The 19,648-nt window shown below is 43.2% G+C and overlaps 1 protein-coding gene across 1 annotated transcript in view; it reads right to left on the reverse strand.

Moving 5' to 3' along the window:
- The window catches only part of METTL24 (methyltransferase like 24), a 30,450-nt gene extending 17,295 nt beyond the window's left edge, over positions 1 to 13,155 (reverse strand). The window contains exons 1-4 of the mRNA XM_014312043.2: positions 12,955 to 13,155; positions 10,448 to 10,501; positions 8,160 to 8,258; positions 4,233 to 4,372 (exon numbers count right to left, since the gene is read on the reverse strand). Of these exons, the coding sequence (XP_014167518.1) occupies positions 4,233 to 4,372; positions 8,160 to 8,258; positions 10,448 to 10,501; positions 12,955 to 13,155 (494 nt within the window). The remainder of the gene's footprint in view (positions 1 to 4,232; positions 4,373 to 8,159; positions 8,259 to 10,447; positions 10,502 to 12,954) is intronic.
- Between the last annotated feature and the right edge of the window lie 6,493 nt (positions 13,156 to 19,648).

Raw genomic sequence — 19,648 nt, forward strand, 5'->3', positions numbered from 1 at the left:
CACAGTATGACACTTGCTGTAATACTGGCCAAGCACACCGTAACAATACCCCAGGACGCTGTCTTCTCCTCAACCATCTTCCCTTTGGGAAAACAGGAGGAGACAGGGTGTGCAAAAATAGCCCAGCATGCTTTTAAGAACAACCCTAATTCACAGGATTCCAACCCATACAGCTGTGTGGGAGGAAAAGAGAGGAGTTTTCTTTTAATACATTCAACACACATTAGGAAAAAAGTTCAGAAGTTAACCAAGCGAATTGACATGTTTGTTTGCATGTGGCTTTCTACAGAAGGGACAGCAAGGGACAAAGAGCAGTGTAATCCCTCAGGAATGAGACACTGGCTAAAAATGAACAGCATGGGAATTGTTGGGGACAGTCACAGCATTAGTGATGAGCCCACCAGCGACTGATGGCCACATGTGTCCGTGACACACTTCCAACCACACCAGCTGGTACAAGCCAGAGGGCCAGATGCTTTGGGTGCAGACAAACCTCAGGCTGCCTCCCAACAGATTGCTGCTCATGTGGACTGCAAAGAGAGCTTCACAGTGGTGGAAAACAGGGGAAAAAATACAGATGAGGGTAAAGACAGGCATGATACGTCTTCTGGCACTCTAGTTAACAGCTCAAATTTATGCCTGAAGAGAGATCCAGCCAGCAAGAAATATACAGGAGAGAAAATCAGGTCTTTTCCAAAGGAAATGGTTCACACGTGATCATGCAAAAGGATAATGCAGCATGAGAAAGATAAAAAAATTACGTCTCCTAACAAAGATTTACTTACTTAAAGAAAGATGTGTTACTTAAAAAGGGATCATGACTTTAGCAGGACGGTGTGGAGGTCATAGAAGACGAGCGAGGCCTTTCCTCACCATCGGGAGAGAGCAGCTGCTGCCTGCATCAGCAGCAAAACAAAACCTGCCGAAGGAAGTGCCCTATTTTCCCGTGAGGGAGAAGGAGCTCGGCGGCAGAGTGTCCTGCGGAGGGGCAGAGGGGCCATTCCCAGCAGCAGCACGCACCGTGCCCGGCTCTCCCGCCAGGCAGGGCAGCCACGCTGACCCGGACACAGCGGGCAGCGCTGTCCCTTGGCTGTTCCCTGCTCCCAGGGCTCGCAGAGGGGCACGGGGCACAGAGCCTTGCGCTCAGAACAGGCACTGGGCGCAGCTTGCGCTGGATGAAGCATCGCACCGGCCCCTGCACCACCCGGGGCACAGCGAGCGCCGAGCGGCACAAAAGCTGCTTTGTGCCCTCTGCACGGCTCTAGTGGACACCCGTAGCTGATCCAGCCTGAAAACTGCAGGTACTCCAGCTCCCACAGCGACCACAGGACACAGCTGTAAACACAGGCAAGTTAAGGTCCAGCTTTCCCTTTCTCTGTTCCCCCTCCTCCCCTTCCTTCTTTCAAAGGAAGATAACTGAATTCACCAGCTCAGGAAAAAACGATGGACCCCCTGCCTGAATCCTAAAACTCCTACATACACTTTAGGATGCACCTGGAATGGCATTTATGCTGTATTACAGGAAGACTCTTTAAACCTCTGCTGGTAAATTTCTGAAATCCCATTCATTTATGTTATCCCAGCTTGAGTGCCTGCCTGTGGTGTTTGTAACTGACTCAGTTTAATCTAAGCAGATTTAGCACTAATAACTAGAGTTCGCTAATGCATATTGCAATTATGTATCACACTGGGAAATCCTGTCCCCCAAGCAAAAACATTGCTGCCTCCCAGTAGTGGAAGCAACTAATACTAATCTATAAAGATCCCCAGATGTTCCAGACACTGCTCTCTCCCATTCACAAGGAACTTCTTCTATGGCATTCAAGGAGGCAAAGCTTAAGCAGCATGTTTTATTCCAGGTTTAATGATATATGGATTTAATTCAGGGTTCCTGGTAACACTCCCACTGAACTTTCACATTTGTCCCCCATCCATTTTCTCTGCAGTGAATGCTCTTCATTAGAAGCAGCTGCTCCCCATTTGTTCCTTATGAAACATAAGAGATAACAAAAATGTTTAAAGTGGATTTTTGCCTTAGAACAGAATTACTTTTCTGTCTGTCATAAACTAAAGGAAGTGAGTCTGAGGGGAAGAATTATGCAGTAACAAGCTCCAAAGTTTGCAGAAGTAAACTGGTGCATTTTTGACTGCTTCTCCATAACCTCAAGTATTTCTCTTTAATTTTTCAGGTGTTTCATGTGACACATCCTGGTTGGTTACTTACTGCATGTGCGTATCTGATGATTGATGGGAGAGCCAACATCAATTTTGATCTTTGCTAAACCTTAGTGTTCCATCACTACAGAAAATCTGGCACTTGTGCTCCCTGGACCATACACAGAAGAACAGTACTGCATATAAAGCCTGGTATGCACACACTAGCTCAGTTTTGGCTAGGTTTTTTGGGGGTTTTTTGGGTTTTTTTGTTTGTTTGTTTGGTTGGTTGGTTGGTTTTTGTTTTTGTTTTTGGGTTTGTTGTTGTTTGTTGTTGTTGTTGTTGTTGTTTTTCAAAACCATTAGCAAAATATCTCAGTGCCGGTCAGCTTTGTGCATAATCTGCACTTCCTAGCACAGATCAAATCAACTCTGCATTGTGCCTACTGGACAATTAAAAAAAATATTATTCTCGATCCACATTTGATCCTTAACAACAGGGAAAATGGACATCAACACAGGAGCTCAGGTCTAATATTAATGATCATGAAGCTTGAAGGGCAAGGTCTAGGTTAATTCCACTGAACTTTGAGTACTTTGCCAAGACATCTAAAATCAGCAGCCACCTTATCCCAGACTTCCACTATAATCAAAGTTGTACCTACCTCCAGAATGCTATTTAGCTTGGCTGATTTTCCACCTGAATGTGCTTGCCTCTCCCTGCTGACTACTAGAAGGGCCCTCAGGCAATAACTCAGTACTACAGTCAGACAGTAAACTCTGGAACTGAGCATGCACAGCATCTCTCCTAAGTTTTATAGGAACATGAAAAGCTGAGAAGGAAAAAAATCGTGTAAACTTTTATCTTGCATTAATGCCAGGTAAGTATAATTTCAAATATATTGCAAAAACCACTCAGAAAATAAGAAGCAACAGTAGTCAAGAGAAATCTTTTCTCTGTATATGTGATTTGTCTCTAAGGGGCATGTTCTTACTCTGCCATAGAGCAGTGCTGCTGAACAAAACCTGAGAACACCTCCCTCTCAGAGGATCTAGGTCTTTATAGCTCAAATAAACTCAATCAAAGTATAAATCCACCCAAATTAACCAAAACCACTCCCTTTGACTACAGGGCACCCTGCCTCCCCTCCATGCTCACTGCAGGTGTTACCTGCCATGAGAAATGCCACCCCAGCACAGTTCCTTGCTATCCACCCTTTGTAAATCCACAGCAGCAAAATCACAGGAATAAACTGCACTGGATCAAGGGAGACGAAGCCTTTCAATACACCTCTAACCTAAAGCTGCCTCTCAGGACAGCAAGTATAGTTTTATCAGGCAGCTCTACATGGTGATCTGTGTGAAATGAGCCCCAGATCCCAGTGACTGTTCTCCTAATGCATCTGTGTGCTGATGGCCTGATGCACTCTGAGGACTGACCTCCCTCATCCTCTGGGACAACAGAATGTTTTACTAGCTAGGAAACAGGTTGCATGTGTGGATTTGCTACCTGTAAAAGCACTTCTTCTGAGAAGAGTGAAAACTTCACTCTCAAGTGCTGTAAATATCATAAACACTGCAAACATTTCAAAGTAGAGCACAGCTGCCTTTGTCACTATCACTTTGGCACATGTCACCGCTGAGGTGCTGAGCAAACACACTCTCATATGGGAATGTACTGTTTTGTCCCAGAGCTGGTTAATGAAGTTTTGTAAGCGATGCTGCTGAAATCCCTGGCAGTTATGCAAGCCACCTCTGCTCAAGACAGATGCTGTAGGCTTCTCAGCTTACCTCTTTGATTTCCATCTTCCTCCGCATGAACTACCACTCACAACTCACCAGCAAGCAATTTGTTTTCATACCAATACTAGAAAGGCAAAGGAAAATAAAGACCCTCGTGGAGAAGGGATTTTTCCCTAAAAATGAAGTTTACAGAAGTACATCAACACATGATAAACACACCTGAACAAAGTTTGTATTTTAGAAGACAACCTTGCTGCAGCCTGTGTTGTACTTACAGGGCTTTTTGAAGCCACTTGCCATGAAACAATTTCCTTTCTTTTAAAGAGAGCACTTACCCAAGTGAATAGAGACGGCATTTCTTGCTTCTGATTCGGTGGATGAGGCTAAACCTCTCATCAAGACAGACTGACCAGGGCTTTTTTGTGGTTTCAGAGTACCCTTTCAAGCTGTTCAGGTTCATGTGCTCACATGAAATCTGTTGAAATCAAAGGATATTTCATTTTAAGACAGGACTTTTAACTTGTTTTTTATTTGCCTTCTGGGGGTGTAGCGGAAAAAAGAAAAATGTTCATTGGTTTAATTTAAGTCTTATTGTCAATCTGATACACGGCTACAAAGATTTGATTATTTTTTTCCTTGTTTGCCTGTTCCGCTTGGTGAAATTTAAGGCTTACATAATTCCCCAGAGAGCAATGCAGTTTGAAAAGCAAATAATTAAGCATTAGTACTATACCCAAATTCCTTTTTTTTTTCCATGAGGAAAAGATGTTTCAGCATCCAAATGTTTAAATTTTTTTTCTTTTCAAACCTTGGAATGGATTCTGCATCCTGAACAACGTTAAAATCAAGACTGTAATTACAAAGTTGCAGCATCTCTGCAATGAGTACCTCATCCAGAGTGTCATGGATCTCACTCCAGAAGGGATCTAATCTTTACCCCAACACATGCCCTCTCCAACAACAAAGGGATTTAAGCAACTGCATAACTAAACAGAGGAATCATAGCATGCGTGTCCATGCTGAGCTGGCTGGGACATCTGGAGACTAAAGCCAGGATAAAAGCCCTGCTAAAGAAGAGATAGAGACCCTGCAGGGAGGGACACCATAAGTCAAAGCCCTTGTACAGACCAAGAAAGCAAAGACTGAAAATGCACTGGTTCATCAGAGTGTCAAAAATCACTGAGGGGTGAAGTCAGCTTTGCCAGCAGCTGAGCAGCAGCCTGGAACAGCCAAACCCACGGTGACTGAGCCAGCAAAGCCATGGCCCTGTGAGTGACACCCTACAGAGGAGCCCCTGCTTGCAGCACCAGCTCTGCCTGTCCATCCAGCAGCTTAAGCCAGAATTTCACCCCCAGGCCACCACTTCCACTCCACCTTCTTCCTCCAAATCCACTCTGGAAAAGGCAGGCACAGAGCTGGGGAGTGCTCCACCCTGGCAGAGCACAGGAGCCAGAGCACAGCAGTGGCTGGAGAGCTGGTACAATTCGTACGGCTCTCACCATAGCAGTGGCAACGAGGCAAGGGGAAGCAGAAGGAAGCACCAAAGCTGTGGCTAATTCTGCTCAAAGCTGTGGCTAATTCCGCCCAGGAAGGCTGCACTGCTCTGCACCAGCATCAGCATCCACAGTTTGTTCTTGAAGGGCTTCTCAACCCACGCAGCCCAGCCATCAGTCAGGGGTTGCAGGGCACAGGTTGCTACCACACAGAGAAGAAAGCAAAGATGAGAAGAGCTGCAGGAACCCAGCTGGGCCATCTTGATGAAAAGTTGTTCTTTGGGCCCAGTACCAGCCCTGGCTGCGGGAATGGGAGCTGGCACCGTCAGAAAGGCAGCAACTAAAATGGCGGAAAGGACAAAACTGGGTTAAATATCAGTTCTGAACAGAATGTTCTCATCTTGCTCCTTTCCTTCTTCTACAGCAGACTGCAGAGGCTCAGTTCTCAGTCCTAGCCAAACTAAAAAGCACTGCTCTGCTCCCACCTGGAACCACAGAAATGAAAGAATTTTACATAGAGATGAGAGCAAAACCTGGAACTCAGCCTTTAATGTGGCACTCTTCACCACGTACCTTATAATAATCAGATAAAATTCTCATTCTTTAAGAAGCGTATGCTCTGAAAGATCATTACCTGGAGCTTTACATCTAAGAGCTGCACACTGCATCACTACTTCCCTGCTTCTGCTTGGCTCATAATTCCCAGGGAAAATTCATAAAAGCAAATACAGCATCTCTTCATGCTGTTCCCAGGGTTCACAAAGTTTTAAGCAATGATTTGCACTGCACCCCACTACCCATTTCCCTTCAGTCACATAACAATCAAGGAATAAATGGCACTGCAATAATAAGCACTAATTTAAGACACAGAAGAATAATGTACTCTCTACAGAAAACTAAGATTCTGCAATGCTGCCACTTAATTGACTCGTGGCATTATGAGCAATTACAACAGAGTTTGAAGCAATTTTAACAGCTCTTGCTACTGAATAGCTCTTGCTATTAAAAAAAAAAAAAAAACAAAAACCAAAAAGCAACACCAACAACAATTTTTTAAAAAACCAAACAAAAATCACACCCTGAACCCGCCTTTAGGATCATCATCAGTCTGTTGCATGATTTATTGATGCACTCAGCTCACATCCTCTTCTGGGTTTCTGCTCACTGCTACTGTACAAACAGCAGCACAGGAAAGATGCTTCTCCTGATCATAAAATACCAGCTCTGAAAATGCTTTTTCTGGCCACACCTTGACCCTGCTGACATGGCACCTTCCTGCTCCAGCAGTTTGAGCCATTCTACCCTAATGGCATGGAGCTGAACTTTGGCACAGCAATTAGTAGACACTTGCTCAGCAAACAAGGAAAGTGACATCCCATGCCTATCTACATAAGCAGGATGTCATTTTCAGAAGTGCTCATACCAGTCATGGTGTTATCCCATCAGTTACTCATCTTGTAACATCTGCCAGGTCAGGAACAGGGATTCCTCCCATTTTTTGTTTTCACTTATGCTTATTCCCCCAGCCAGGGTCAGTTACTCTGGGAATGAAACTTCTTGCTGAGTGTGTCAAAAGCAATAAACCCTCTGTTAATTGATGTCCTTGTAGGCTTTGACCCAACTAGCAGAGTTTAGCAGCATCTGCCACTGTTTATTAAGTTGCTGAGATGAAGGATGTTTTCAAACTTAATATGTCTGCCACAGTCTAAACTTCTGTACAACAAAACAAGCACTTCTACACACATCTTGCTGTCCCACATGCATCATCTTGCCTCTTGCCCACTCAGTGCTGGCATGAGTGGCAGCAGAGGTGTCATTTTATCGAGAATTTAGCCATGGGTACCCCCAAGGTGGAGAATACATGAAAACCCTGCTATCCTCTTTTTTAGAGGTTTTTCAAATTATCTCAGCCTCAAAAGTGCTGCATTAACAAAGAATTTCATACGTGAATGACATTTCAGTGATGTTGGCACCTGGGGCTTTTTGCTGTTCTTCAGAGTAAGTAATGATGCTGTCAACTCTGTATTCAAGGGTCAATTGCTGATAGACCTGGGTACCGAGAGCAGCTGCCCTGTTGGAATTGTGAGCATCCAGCACCTTTTCCATTTTTTTCTTACAGGAAATGCACAGGCAGATGCTGTTGTGCATAAGTGATGCCTCGGTTAAGACACGATGGACCATGAATTTCCATGTATGCTGAAGGCTGGAAGTATCCATCAGCACAATCTGGATTTGGAAATGCCATATTTTAAAAAGGAATACAGCCACCAATTTCCATGGCTGTTGTTTTTGTCCGGAAAATATCAATATTCTATTGGCATCATTGAAACAACTTGTCCAAGTTAGGGTCTGATGCCTTGTTCTCATTTTACTGGGAACTTCAACTGCCTCCTTTTGGAGTAAAATGAGCCTGCTTATCATACTATTATTGAGAGGTGGAGAGGTTGAATACACTCCCTTGATACAGAGTGCTCTGTATTTTTCCATCTGAGAGGGAGAGAGAGAAACACCACATCTAGAATTTCAGTCATACCATACTCCTGTTAGGACACAAACCCATTTGGAAATAAATAACATGGAAAAAAATGCATTCTTTCAAACCTGTGTTTTGACCTTTATATTCATGTTGACCATCAGTGCTAGGTTAAGCAACTTTAGAAATAAATCAGTTTCAAAAAGGTTTGGTGTGAGGTTAATTCCTTAGATACGAGGGAACAATCTGCACCAGGCAAAGTGTTTTCTAAATGGAGTCTGAAACAAAAAACCTACCTGAGAAGTGCTAATGTACTTCAGGAACCTTGAGGCCTCATAGTTGAGGGAAGGGGTTGGACTTGCCCATGGTTGTAGTTCAATGTGCCATCTTACAGTCTGTAAAACAAAGCAAAACAAAAGACACCTTAAAGGCAATGCAAGCATAAATTACATGGGCTAATAAGCTAAGGAGATTTAATTTCAAACTAAAATTGTTTCCTGGGGGCTTGTCTACACATGAAAAACATTTCAGAACAAAGCAGGATTTCAACTACAGTGAAAAAGCATCTAACTATGATTCAAAATCATCAGCTTTGAAAGCAGATGCAGGCAACTCAGAAAGAAAGTGCTCCTCATCCAGTATACATGTGTTAGCCCAATTATTCTAGGACACCCAAGTAAGCTGTGAGAAATGCATGAAGAAAACCAAGATCTAAATAACCAAATCCTACACCAAAGCATCTCAAAATAGTGATATTATTTTAATTTCATATCTATCAGGTATGAATGTCCACTGAAAGAAGAACTTGGATTGCAAACCCAAATCACCAAAGGAAACCCCTGCAAGCAACATGTTTTCTTTTTTAAGATCTAGATTTTATTGAGAAAACAAGCTCCTTGTGGGCTTTGAGAAAAGCTTCTTCCTCTCCCACACTTGCCTGACAGACATACCAGAATTCTTTGTTCCCCTGGAAAAATAAAAGTGTGGCTGCCTGTAGCCCTACCACTCCTCATTTACACAGCCCCAAGGAAGTAGCTTTGGTGGGTGCTTTCTGCACTCCCTCAGCTCTGAACCTCGGGGATCCTCCCAGCTTTTCCAGAAACACTTCCCACACAGACAGAGTGGGACAGAGAAGGCCTTTCAGACACGTGCTTGCAGAGCAACAGGGCTCTGGGCTCCCATCTGCACCTCCTTCTCCAAATGCTTCCCGCTGTCATGCTGGGAAGTTTAGACCTGTCATCTCTTGCCCTCAAGTAGATAAAAATACAAGCACGGCGTTAAGTTGTACTAAATCAAGATTGATTCCTCGTGGCCTTTCATCTCCAGGCGCCATAACTCACTTCTACGGTCGGGCAGGTACTATCAAGCTTCCCTTTAATCATCATCAATTAACTGTGCTTCCATAATGGACAGGATGGGGTTTCTCCCTCAAAGGCTCATGCTGGCATTCAATAAAATACAATCAGAAACCCCACTCGGGATTCCCACAGGGCTGTATTTCAGATGAAGCCCAGGAAAACGTGCAGGAGAGGGTGATTAGCTGGAGAGGATGGAGGCAGACAGGTGAGCCCCCAGACAGGACTGGTCTGTGGCACCAGGAGAAGAGCCAGCACAGTGACAGCAGTGATCCTCTGATGCCAAGGAGGAATGCAGGAAAGAGAAGGTAAAAATTAGTAAAGATTATTAAAGAGGACCACCAGACCAGATGGCATTTGCCTTGAGCTGGTATCATGAATTTATATTTTTGCAGCCTAAGTAAACATAGTATACAGTGAATGTGAGCCAGGGGGTCTGCATGAGGTCTGTTTTTCCTTTAGGGGTTATTTTCAGATTTGCTGTGAGTTTTGGGTTGTTTGGGGTTTTTTTGGGGGGGGGGTTTGGTTTTGCTTTTTTTTTTTACTGTAAAGAGATGCTGAAAAGGATTTTTTTTTCCTACCCCAAAAGCAGCCAAAAGTAGCATTTCTCACTCTGAAACTTCCTGCCTGCAGCAAACTTGGACTCCTATACTCTGCACAGCATGAGCCTGGAAGCAAGCGAGCAAGCCAGCTCTGCAGCTGCATGTCCCCCTGACCTCTGCTTGCAGCAGGCAGCCTGCAAACAGCGAACAGCAGGAGGATAGGTGCACACCAGGGAGGGAAATTCGTGTAATCTTTCAGAATGAGTCACAGTTCACACGGCTGAATAACGTTGGCAATGACAGGAATGCTGCTGTTTCAACAGGCTTGAAAGCTAAAATGAAAATGAAGACTGACAATCGTTTTCAGAGGAAAAAAAAAAAAAAGAAAAAAACCCAACCAAACAAAAAACCAACCAAACTAAAAAACCCGCAACCCAAACCAAATAAAATTACCAACCACCCAGATACCTACACATCTGTGCCCAGTTTTTCTGAAATCTATTTGTGTGAGAAGTAGCTGAAGTAGCTCATTAAGGAGAGGAATTGCAGGGTGACCATTGTGGACTATTCAGCAAGAATTCTTTCTGCACAGAGTTGACAGGGAAGAGAAAAAAATCTCTATAATGAACCACATGAATGAGATTCTTTTTCATCAGAGTGCAATGTCCAAGGGCCACTGCAGCTTACTCTCGGGTTCTTAAAATCTTCAAGACGATAAACTGCCTTCCCACCGTCTGCAAACTGTTGATAAACACATGGAAATGAAATAAAAACCCCAGTGACTTACTAATGCAGTTTCACTAAAAAATAGTGGCAGGGGGGGAAGGGGGAAAGGAAAAAGAACAGAAAGACATGAAGCTTTTTTATAGTTCTTTAAATTTAGGAGCAGTACATAAATGTACTTTTGTGACAGAGATCAGACCCGAGGCTCCTGTTTGCCAGCAATGCTTTTGAATAGCTTCTCAAACTTCACACTTGGTCCCTGGTTCCTTGGGAAGGAGCAGCCTATTTCCATTCGCTAACGAACAGACAGGAGAGTCCTGCTCCTAACACCTCCTGACACCCTACAGGGTGCCTCAAGAGCTGCCTCACAATAATATTCACAGACAGTGGATGGGGGTGAAAATCCAACACATCTCTGGCACCGGGTGCACCCGCGCCGAGGGTAACTCACAAGTGTTGGTGATGAGTTTTGGGTACATACAGGAATACAAAATATCCTCCTGAAGGAGCTGTTCCATAGGTACATTCATAGCCTTTGTTTATAGTTTTCCAGGTAATTTTCAGTCTGGTTCATAGTGTTTCCATGTAAGCCTTCTCAAATAAACTCTACAGATGCTTTGTGAAAATCAGGTTTACCCCAATAAAAAACAATCCTTATTGAGGAGTTTTCCCCTCTCTTAACTTTGCAATTTTGTTTACTCAGAGTGAACCTGAGTGGGGCACCATGATTTGGGTTTTCCTACCTGTACTGTGGAAATCTCTAGAATGACTGAGGATGGGTCGCTGCAGCTGCTGAACAAACAGGCTGAGGAGCAGCTCCTTTCACAGAGGGCTTTACAGCAAGAGGAGCAGAGGAGCTATTACAGCCCAGATTATACAGCTCTGGATATGAAATTCAGACAGGCTACCCAGAAGGAGCCAGAAAATGGGTGCAGACAATCTGCATTTTTGCCTATCACCATGGCTGTGCTCTCTTCCTAGGATAAGGATTCATCCAACCAGACACCATGACTGTGTTTCCCAAACATCAACATATCCATATTCCACAATATAAAGACATGACAGTACCTGGAAAGTTACAATGCCACTTTAAAAACTGTCATACTGAATATCTTAAAGTATCCCCCTGTACATAGCTACACTTACGGACACATCAATTGAAATTAGCACTGTAAGAAAATCAATCTTCAGCAAGACTTTATCACGAGCACTGGTCAGACACTGACTTCAGCTACCCCTGAAGGTAATGGATATCCAGAAACTGTTATTCAGAATGGTGTCTAAATTTTCACCATGTGAGATAACCATGGAGAAAATAAAACCTTAAAGCAATGCCATTGCTTTGTTAGGAAAATTAGGATGCATTTGAAGGTCTGATTTTTCTTCCAAGTACTTCACACTTAGGGATAAGGACTGATGTTTCCTTCAGACCAATCTCACAATAATCTGCAGAGACTTCTCTCTGGAGACCACGATTTCCTTGTTTTTTTTCCCCTCTTAGCCATCTGTGATAGTCATTTGATAATCCCTTAATAACCTGTAGTATATATATGATATACTTTTAAACTGTCGTTTAAAATCTGTCCTAAAATCTGAACTCATAATATAAAATTTCAGTCAAAATGTGCAAAGGGCTCACCAACCAGAAGGTCTAAGATTGTAGCTCTGCCAAATGTTTGGCTTTTCCAGCCTAAACTTACTCACAAATAATTAAATTCTTTCCAGACCAATCCTAGTTTTAGTGCACTAATTCAAAAAGCCCAACCCCTTCCTTCCGTTCTGCTTATATTTGAAAGGGAATTAGTAAGTTTTTCATATTTCCATCTTTTTTAACTCAGTAGCTGTTTCTCCCCCCCTTTAATCTCCTTCCTTTTTAGCAGCCAATTAAAATACAGAAACATATTAGCCATTTTTGTAAACTAAAATTCGGGTATCACATTGCCCTGCCAAGCAGTCTGTTGCTTACAAAGAAGAAACAAAAGACTTGTCAATATAAGCACAGACGCCTTAAGTAAATCCTCCGATTACAACATGCAACAATTTAATTTTTTACACCTGAGGCAGGACCAAATGAGAGTGGAAATCATTTGTGGCAATAAATTCCATCAAGAACTGTAAATATTTGCCAGCCATAGAAACAATTGACATACACATCTTCATCTCCAATTACTCTGCCTGTGTACTTCAGCAGAACAGAACCTGCTCATGGGTGAAATTTTGCAGGGCTTTTATCAGTTTGAAAGGCAATGCGTGGGATTCAGATTCAGGCTGCAGAACTTCAGACATCTACATAGCAAATTCATTAGATTGCATTCCTTGAAGGCTTGCCCTTGTGAGAACAGATTGTCCCCAGGTACGATTTGCAGAGCTTGGACATAATTTTATCTGTGGTCCCTCCCAAGCACCTGTGGCCTTAAGCATATTAGTTTGTGGTGTTACCGTTTGGGGTTTTTGCCTCAGTTGCAAAGTACCCTGAACAGTGAAAGCTGCGTGCTGCAGCCCACACGAGCCCTGGCTTTGCGGGACACGCCAACGCCCCACGAGGGACACGCGGCCAGCGCGAAGCCTGCTAAGGGCAGCGGGAGGGCTCTGAGGGTGGAGGCAGCCAAACCTGGCCCACTGCTCCTCTTGCTGACAGCACAGAGCAGCGCCAGCAGCAGAGAATCCCTCATGGACACCCACGTTTAGTTGCAGAGGCAATCAGCTGGGTGACTCCCAGGGAGAGCCGGGGGATAGAAACACTTGTGCATGCAGACAGCCATCAGCTCAGCTCCCACAGTGGGCTGGGGAGCTAAATTATTTGACAGGACAGATGAGGTAGACAGGATCTTAAAGGGAATGATTCATCTCACTAGAGAATAGACATATAAAATACGTAAGGTGAGTCAAGCACTGGAAAAGTCCATGTCTCTCCATGACCTGCAAAGGAAGCCTGAAGGATGTGCTCAGGAACACTTACACCACAAACCCTCAACATCACAGAAGAGAAACCCCAGACCAGACATTCACACAGCCCATGCTGCAGAAAAATATGCATTTTAGAGGGCTGAGCCTGTTCTTTAGCTACGAGCCTAAAGCAACATTTAGCTGCACTTTATTCTTCAGCAGGGTTGAGTAATTCCGGTTTTATGTTTGGAGCTGCAGTATGTGGAACAAGCAAAACAAACTCCACCTAGAAGCGGAGGTATCAGTAGGAAAGAACAAGTATGCCCTCAGCCTTGGCACAGACCTCCTTGAGAAAGGTCAATTCATACAGTCCCCTTTAGCTAAATGTAACCAGCACCACCAGGGCTCACAAGACACACACTCGTAAAAACCTGCTCCTCACATGGTTACTGTAGGAGCAGCAGGGACACACACAGGCTCAGCCAGCTGTAACTTAAAACACAGGCTTATGAAGTGACTGACTCATATTTAAAGCTCTGAGTGAATTAATTTCCAACACAACTGGCTTTATAGATATTCCATCCTTACATGTCTGAACTGTTTCCTTTCTTTTCTCCTTCATATTACTATAATTTTCTTTTTTTCTTTGCAGTTTGTCTTTCTTAAGCATATGAGGTTTTCTCTTAAGAACCCATACTGCAAAACTTGCTAATACACACCTCCTCTGCATGTGTGTGCCTGCATTGAGAGGAGAACAGTGGGTTCTCTCTGAGGCATCAGGCATTGAGGGAACCACAGGGAAAAGCAGCTGACACCTAGTCCTGCAGCCACCTAAACTGAGAGTTTTCCCTCCAACAGTGAAACTTACACACACACAGTCCATGATGAACTGAAGAAAAAACAATAATACAGGAAATATTTCTATTTCTCCATGTTCCTACTTTTCTGAGTTTACCTAAGGCAGAGACGTCTCTGACACCACTGCACACATGCAAACAGCCTTCTCCATATCCAGTCACCTCTGGATTGCTCTGTCCTCTGCAGGTGCCACATTGGAGCAGTGCAACGAGCAGGCCACTAAGGGAGCCCCTCCCACAGGCAAACTCCACAGTTAAAAAATCTGCAGTGTGTTACAGAACCACAGAATGGTCTGGGTTGGAAATGGCATTTAAGTATCCCCCAGTACAACCCACTTCCATGGGGCACACATTCCACTAGATCAGGTTGCCCAAAATAAACAGCACTGCCCCCAGTACAGACCCTTGATGGGCACCACTCATTACTGGTTTGTCATTTAGGCATTGAGCCACTGACTACAACCAACTCCTTATCCATCTACCAGTCTTTCCAACAAATCAATATCTTTCCAATTCAAATCAATATCTTTCCATTTTGGCTGTGCCTAAACAAGTCCCCATCCTCAGCATGTTTTAACATGTCTTCCAGGAGGACCCACTCCATGATCTTATCCAAAGATCTGATGTTGGAACAATAGGGTAAGGAACAATAGCTTTGTGCCAAGATAATCCAGCAATGTGTCACACATGCAGTCCAGCTTTCCCATGCAGGAAGGCTGCTCAGGAAAGTAAATCCTGCCTATGGAAAACAGTCCCGTGATAAGAGTGCTTTCTGCATTAATGAATGTGTGTCTTAAATTCAGATGGGTTTCCAACACGATCTGTATGTGGAGAATTCTATGTCTGGACATGTGTGTTTAATTTTGTGGAAAAGGGAATGTCTAGGATGCACTTAAGTCTCCCCTAGCTCCTCACTCTCTGTGCATCATCTTTACCAAGTCTCTGCAGTGCAGCACACATTTGTCTGCCTGGAAGCAGGATGTGAGTGCTGCAAGAGTCAATTTAGGAAGATCCAAACATCACCCAGAGGGCTCCACTCAAAAGCAGTTTATCAGTACTTGCTTCATAAGGCTCCAGTTTGCACCAGTAAGTAAAACTCTTAGACTAAGCAGGCAAAAGGAAAAAAAGGCAAAGTTTTACATTGAAATGAAGAAAACTATTTTCTGACTTCAATTCTCATTAGAAAAGCTTTCAGTCACTGCATGGTAATCAAAACCAAGAGTCTTTACTCTAGTAGAGCAAATCAGTCTGAACATGAATACATAACAACACCTGAAAAGGCAGCAATCAACAAGCATTTCACCTCTGCTTTCCTTTGGTTAATATTGATGCTTATTTTCTGCTCCTTTTGCTTCTCATTTCCCATCTGAAGGTGTGAAATGGAGCCACATCCATACAAATTACTGCTCTAGGGGCATCTGCTGCCCTTACCTGCAGGCGAAGCTGCACTAGCGACCTCCATGCAAAACACCAACAACTTCATTGGGAGATTCTGTGTTTCACACACAAAGCCCACACTCAAGCTCTCTCCAACTCTATTTTCAGGTTTGTCTTTTCCCCTAAACAGTGATCTCAAAAGAAAAGCATGCACAGAAAAAAAAAAAGGATGCCCGCCATTGATTTCAAGTGACAGAATTAACACCACTTTAAGAATCAAGAAATGGATTTAGTGAAATAAAGAGCAGCTTCCAAAATTGACAGGAGGAAGCCAGATCTGTAGAGGAATTTAGGTGACTAATGCTCCAGTGAATTCAAATAGTAACCCTGAATTCCCCAGGAAAGGTATTATTCACCATCACCCCGAGTGCAGGTTTGGGACTCACAGGAAGCAGGGTTTCAGAAGACTTGCCAAAATATTAATTTGCAAGTACTTATGAATTCAGAAAGCATTGCATCTAATTAATAATTTACACAGCATAACTACTACTCCTCACTACCTCTGCGGAATAAATCCACTGCAGCCAAAGGATCTGGGGGCTGCAGGGGTAGGAAAGGGCAATGCTGCACTGGGGAACCTCTCCTATGACATTCAAAGGTCACCAGAGACTAACAGCTCTGCCACTGGAAATCCCAGCAACATATGGGAGAAATGCACATTTATTAAAAGAGAGGTTGATTTTACTCTAAGAGACATACAGCTTTGAAAACAGCCAAGTGAGATTGCTCTGCTATGGTTCTAAAATAAAATAAATAAATTGGGCAGCAGCATTCCTGTGCTATCCAGAGGCTGACAGCATGATAATATATCTAATGGAGATAAAACCAGGAGCCAAAACAGATTGAAATTTATGGAAGTAAATTCTCAAAACTGCTTAAGCAGCTCAATCAGCTGAATTCCTTCCAGCGCCCGAATGCCTTTGCCAACACTTAAGGGTAACACCAAGAAACAGATACAGCAACTACCGGTCACTTCTTGTCAAATTCAGTTTCTTCTGAGCAGAGGCAAGACTGTGGGTTCAGCCTGTATTCATTACTGCTTTAGCTGAAGTGCACTGGCTGAGAAATGTGGAGATGTCATAATCCATACAATAAAGGAAAAAAGCTATTTTCCTCTAGGTTGACTTCACTGCAAAATTTAAACCAGAGAATACAAAAAACAGAATTCATCAGTAAATACTCAGCTAGCCAGATAAGCTGAGTTTATTTTGTGCATGTTCCAGCACTCTAACTGTGATTTACATATAGGGATGCCTCTGGCAGCCTATCCTCTGACTTCAGAGCCTCTGCCTGAGGCTAAGAACTGGGGAAAAAGAAGGTGCTTTAGAGTAGAACCAATGCCTTCACACAAATAAGAGCATTTCACACTTGTGCAGCCTTCTCTCTCATCCAAGCGGAATGCAAATGTCTAAACAGAAATGATCCACCACACCTTTTAGACTAAAGGGAGATATGAAGCTTCAGAAAACCGCTTCCTCTTCACCTTCCCCTCCTGGGTAAGTACCAGGACAACCCTCTGTGCCCAGGGAGCAGGAGAGGGCAGTATTTGTCACTATACCTCTATAACCTCATAAAACAAGTAAATATGACCTCTTTTCCATGGGTAAGCCAAAAGGCTGAGTAACTTCTACAAGCATTTGGATTTCAGAGTGTAAAACCCTAAGCAAGATAGACAATATTTACAACAGGTACTGAGGGTATTGTTCCTTCAACTCACCATCAGTTCACTTGGTTGAATCGGGTTTTACTGGATAGCCAGGGAAGACTCAAAAAGCCAAACTTCACTTTTTTCTTCTTTCACTACTTATTTCATAAAAGCATTAGATAATGGAATTGTATCCTAGCTTTAAACATATTCCCTTTCTTTTTTTAATATAGTTATGGATTAGTGCCCTTGGTCTAGAGCTACGTAAAAGTCTTCCAAATAAAATAAAACTGTGTTGGGCAAGGAGTTCCCTCTGTCTAGAAAGGGAACAACAGCTGGCTTACAAGTTGTTAGGATTTTAAGTACAAAATAATACATTTATTTTCCAGTCTATAGAGAAGAAAATCAAGCTCATTTCAGAGCACACAAATTTGAAATATTTTTTGTTCAAGACAAGTATAGAAGCAAGCATCACAATCCCATGGAGGATGGGCTTGGGCAAACTTGTACCATCCTCTTTAATCAAGGATATTTTCCAATGTTTTATCACTAACTCTGAGCATTATACAGATGAAGTACTGAAAAACTACATGGTTTGACCCTGAACTCATGATGCACCCAGAATTCCCACGGATTTCATAATGAATAATAATTGCAAGATCAAACCATTAATCAAGACATCTAATGAAGAAAAAACACATCAGCTCAGCAGCAACCAATTGACACATAATTGCTTCTTGTTTAATTTTCTCAAAAGAGGGAGGGAAAAGGAACACAATGTTGTTGCTTCGCCCCATTCACGATGAAACACGCTTCTTTGAAAGTTTCAGTACTGCAGAACAACCACAAGAAAAGCCCAAAAAGAGACAGGGCACCAGTATTAAAAATGTTGGGGTTTTTCAGACAGCTTACCTTGTGGTGTTTACCTATTGGATAAATCTCACTCCTCCACTACTGCTGTCCACTCTGCAGGGAGCAGGAAAGATTTGGAACTGATCCCTACAATTTTTAGGCTTTTAAGGGGCAGATATTTTTTAACATTGCATGCCATATCAATAGACATTACCATCTGTTCCCCCTAACATTTCAAACAGTGTCTCTTTGTAAAATATGAAAGAGGATACTAAAAAAGGGCACTGACTTTGAAGCTCCCAGTTGATTATTTGACTTAGCTAGCTGCTAGAAGAGGAATGAGGAAGAGGGTTGGGGATGGATGAGGCCAAGAGGGGGACGACAAAGCAGCAACAGCAACTCTGTGATGCTAATGTCTGCTGGTTCTAACATCATTTTCAAATGCACATCTTTCCCAATCAGGTCCAGACCCTGGCACATCACTGATATTTGCTCGTCTGCAGTAATTTTGGCCAGCAGACCAATGTGCCACAGACACACACACTCAAAAAGTGACCCTATCTCATCAAAACTAATAGCAAGAATGCATTTTTAACAATATCCCTAAGACAAACAAGTTGCCTATCAGGGTCTTGTAGGTGTTTCCTTGCTAAGCTCTAAAGGCCCACAGATTTGTCTTCCACAGGCCAAGAAGGGCAGAGGTTTCAATTCCTTCAGTTTGCAGAAGCCACAAGGTCAGTCCTGGAAAGAACTCAGAATCCTGTCTCTTCCAGAAGAACTCACAGCACTGCACCTGGAGCTGCATCTGAAACCTATCAGAGAGTGGAACCCAAAGTAAACTTCAGTGGGCCACTTGTTAAATGAGCTATTGGTCAGCTCTTTTTTCCACAAGCACATAAAACCCAGTGGTTCTCTATACAAAATCTAAAGCAGCTGGCTTGACCTGACTGTCCCAAGGGACTCCAAAAGCCAATGGCCCACTGCATAGTCCTCCTGGTCCTACATTGCCAGAGACAAGAGAAGCCCCTATTGCATGATGGGGAGAGGTGGAAGCAGGAATTCTATTAGCTGTCTTCTAACAGCTGCTGGAACCACCATATTTATCATTACACAAAGACACAAGGAAAGGATTTTTTATTTTATTTATACACGTGTCAGGGTGGACATAAATTACTACACTAGCTTTTAAATGCTGCAAAAAAACTATAAGAGAGCAAAATAATCACCAAGGTGTCCCCCCAGAATCATATCCAGGATCTGTGCTTTTCAAGGGGTCAGCAACAACCCCATCCACCCATCCTCTGATAGTGCAGTTCATGAGCATTTGCAGCCAGAGCCTTTCCTGGGGGCACCTGAGCTTGATAGCACATCCAAAAGCAACACTACTGAAGATGGAAGAGAAGATCAGATGGGGAAAAAACGTGTCATTGAAAATCCCAGCCCTTCCACTTAGCATAAACATCTGGGAACATTTCCGCCATCTCCTGC

The sequence above is a fragment of the Geospiza fortis genome, unplaced genomic scaffold (genome assembly GCF_000277835.1).
Source record: "Geospiza fortis unplaced genomic scaffold, GeoFor_1.0 scaffold98, whole genome shotgun sequence".
NCBI classification, from domain to species: Eukaryota; Metazoa; Chordata; class Aves; order Passeriformes; family Thraupidae; genus Geospiza; species Geospiza fortis.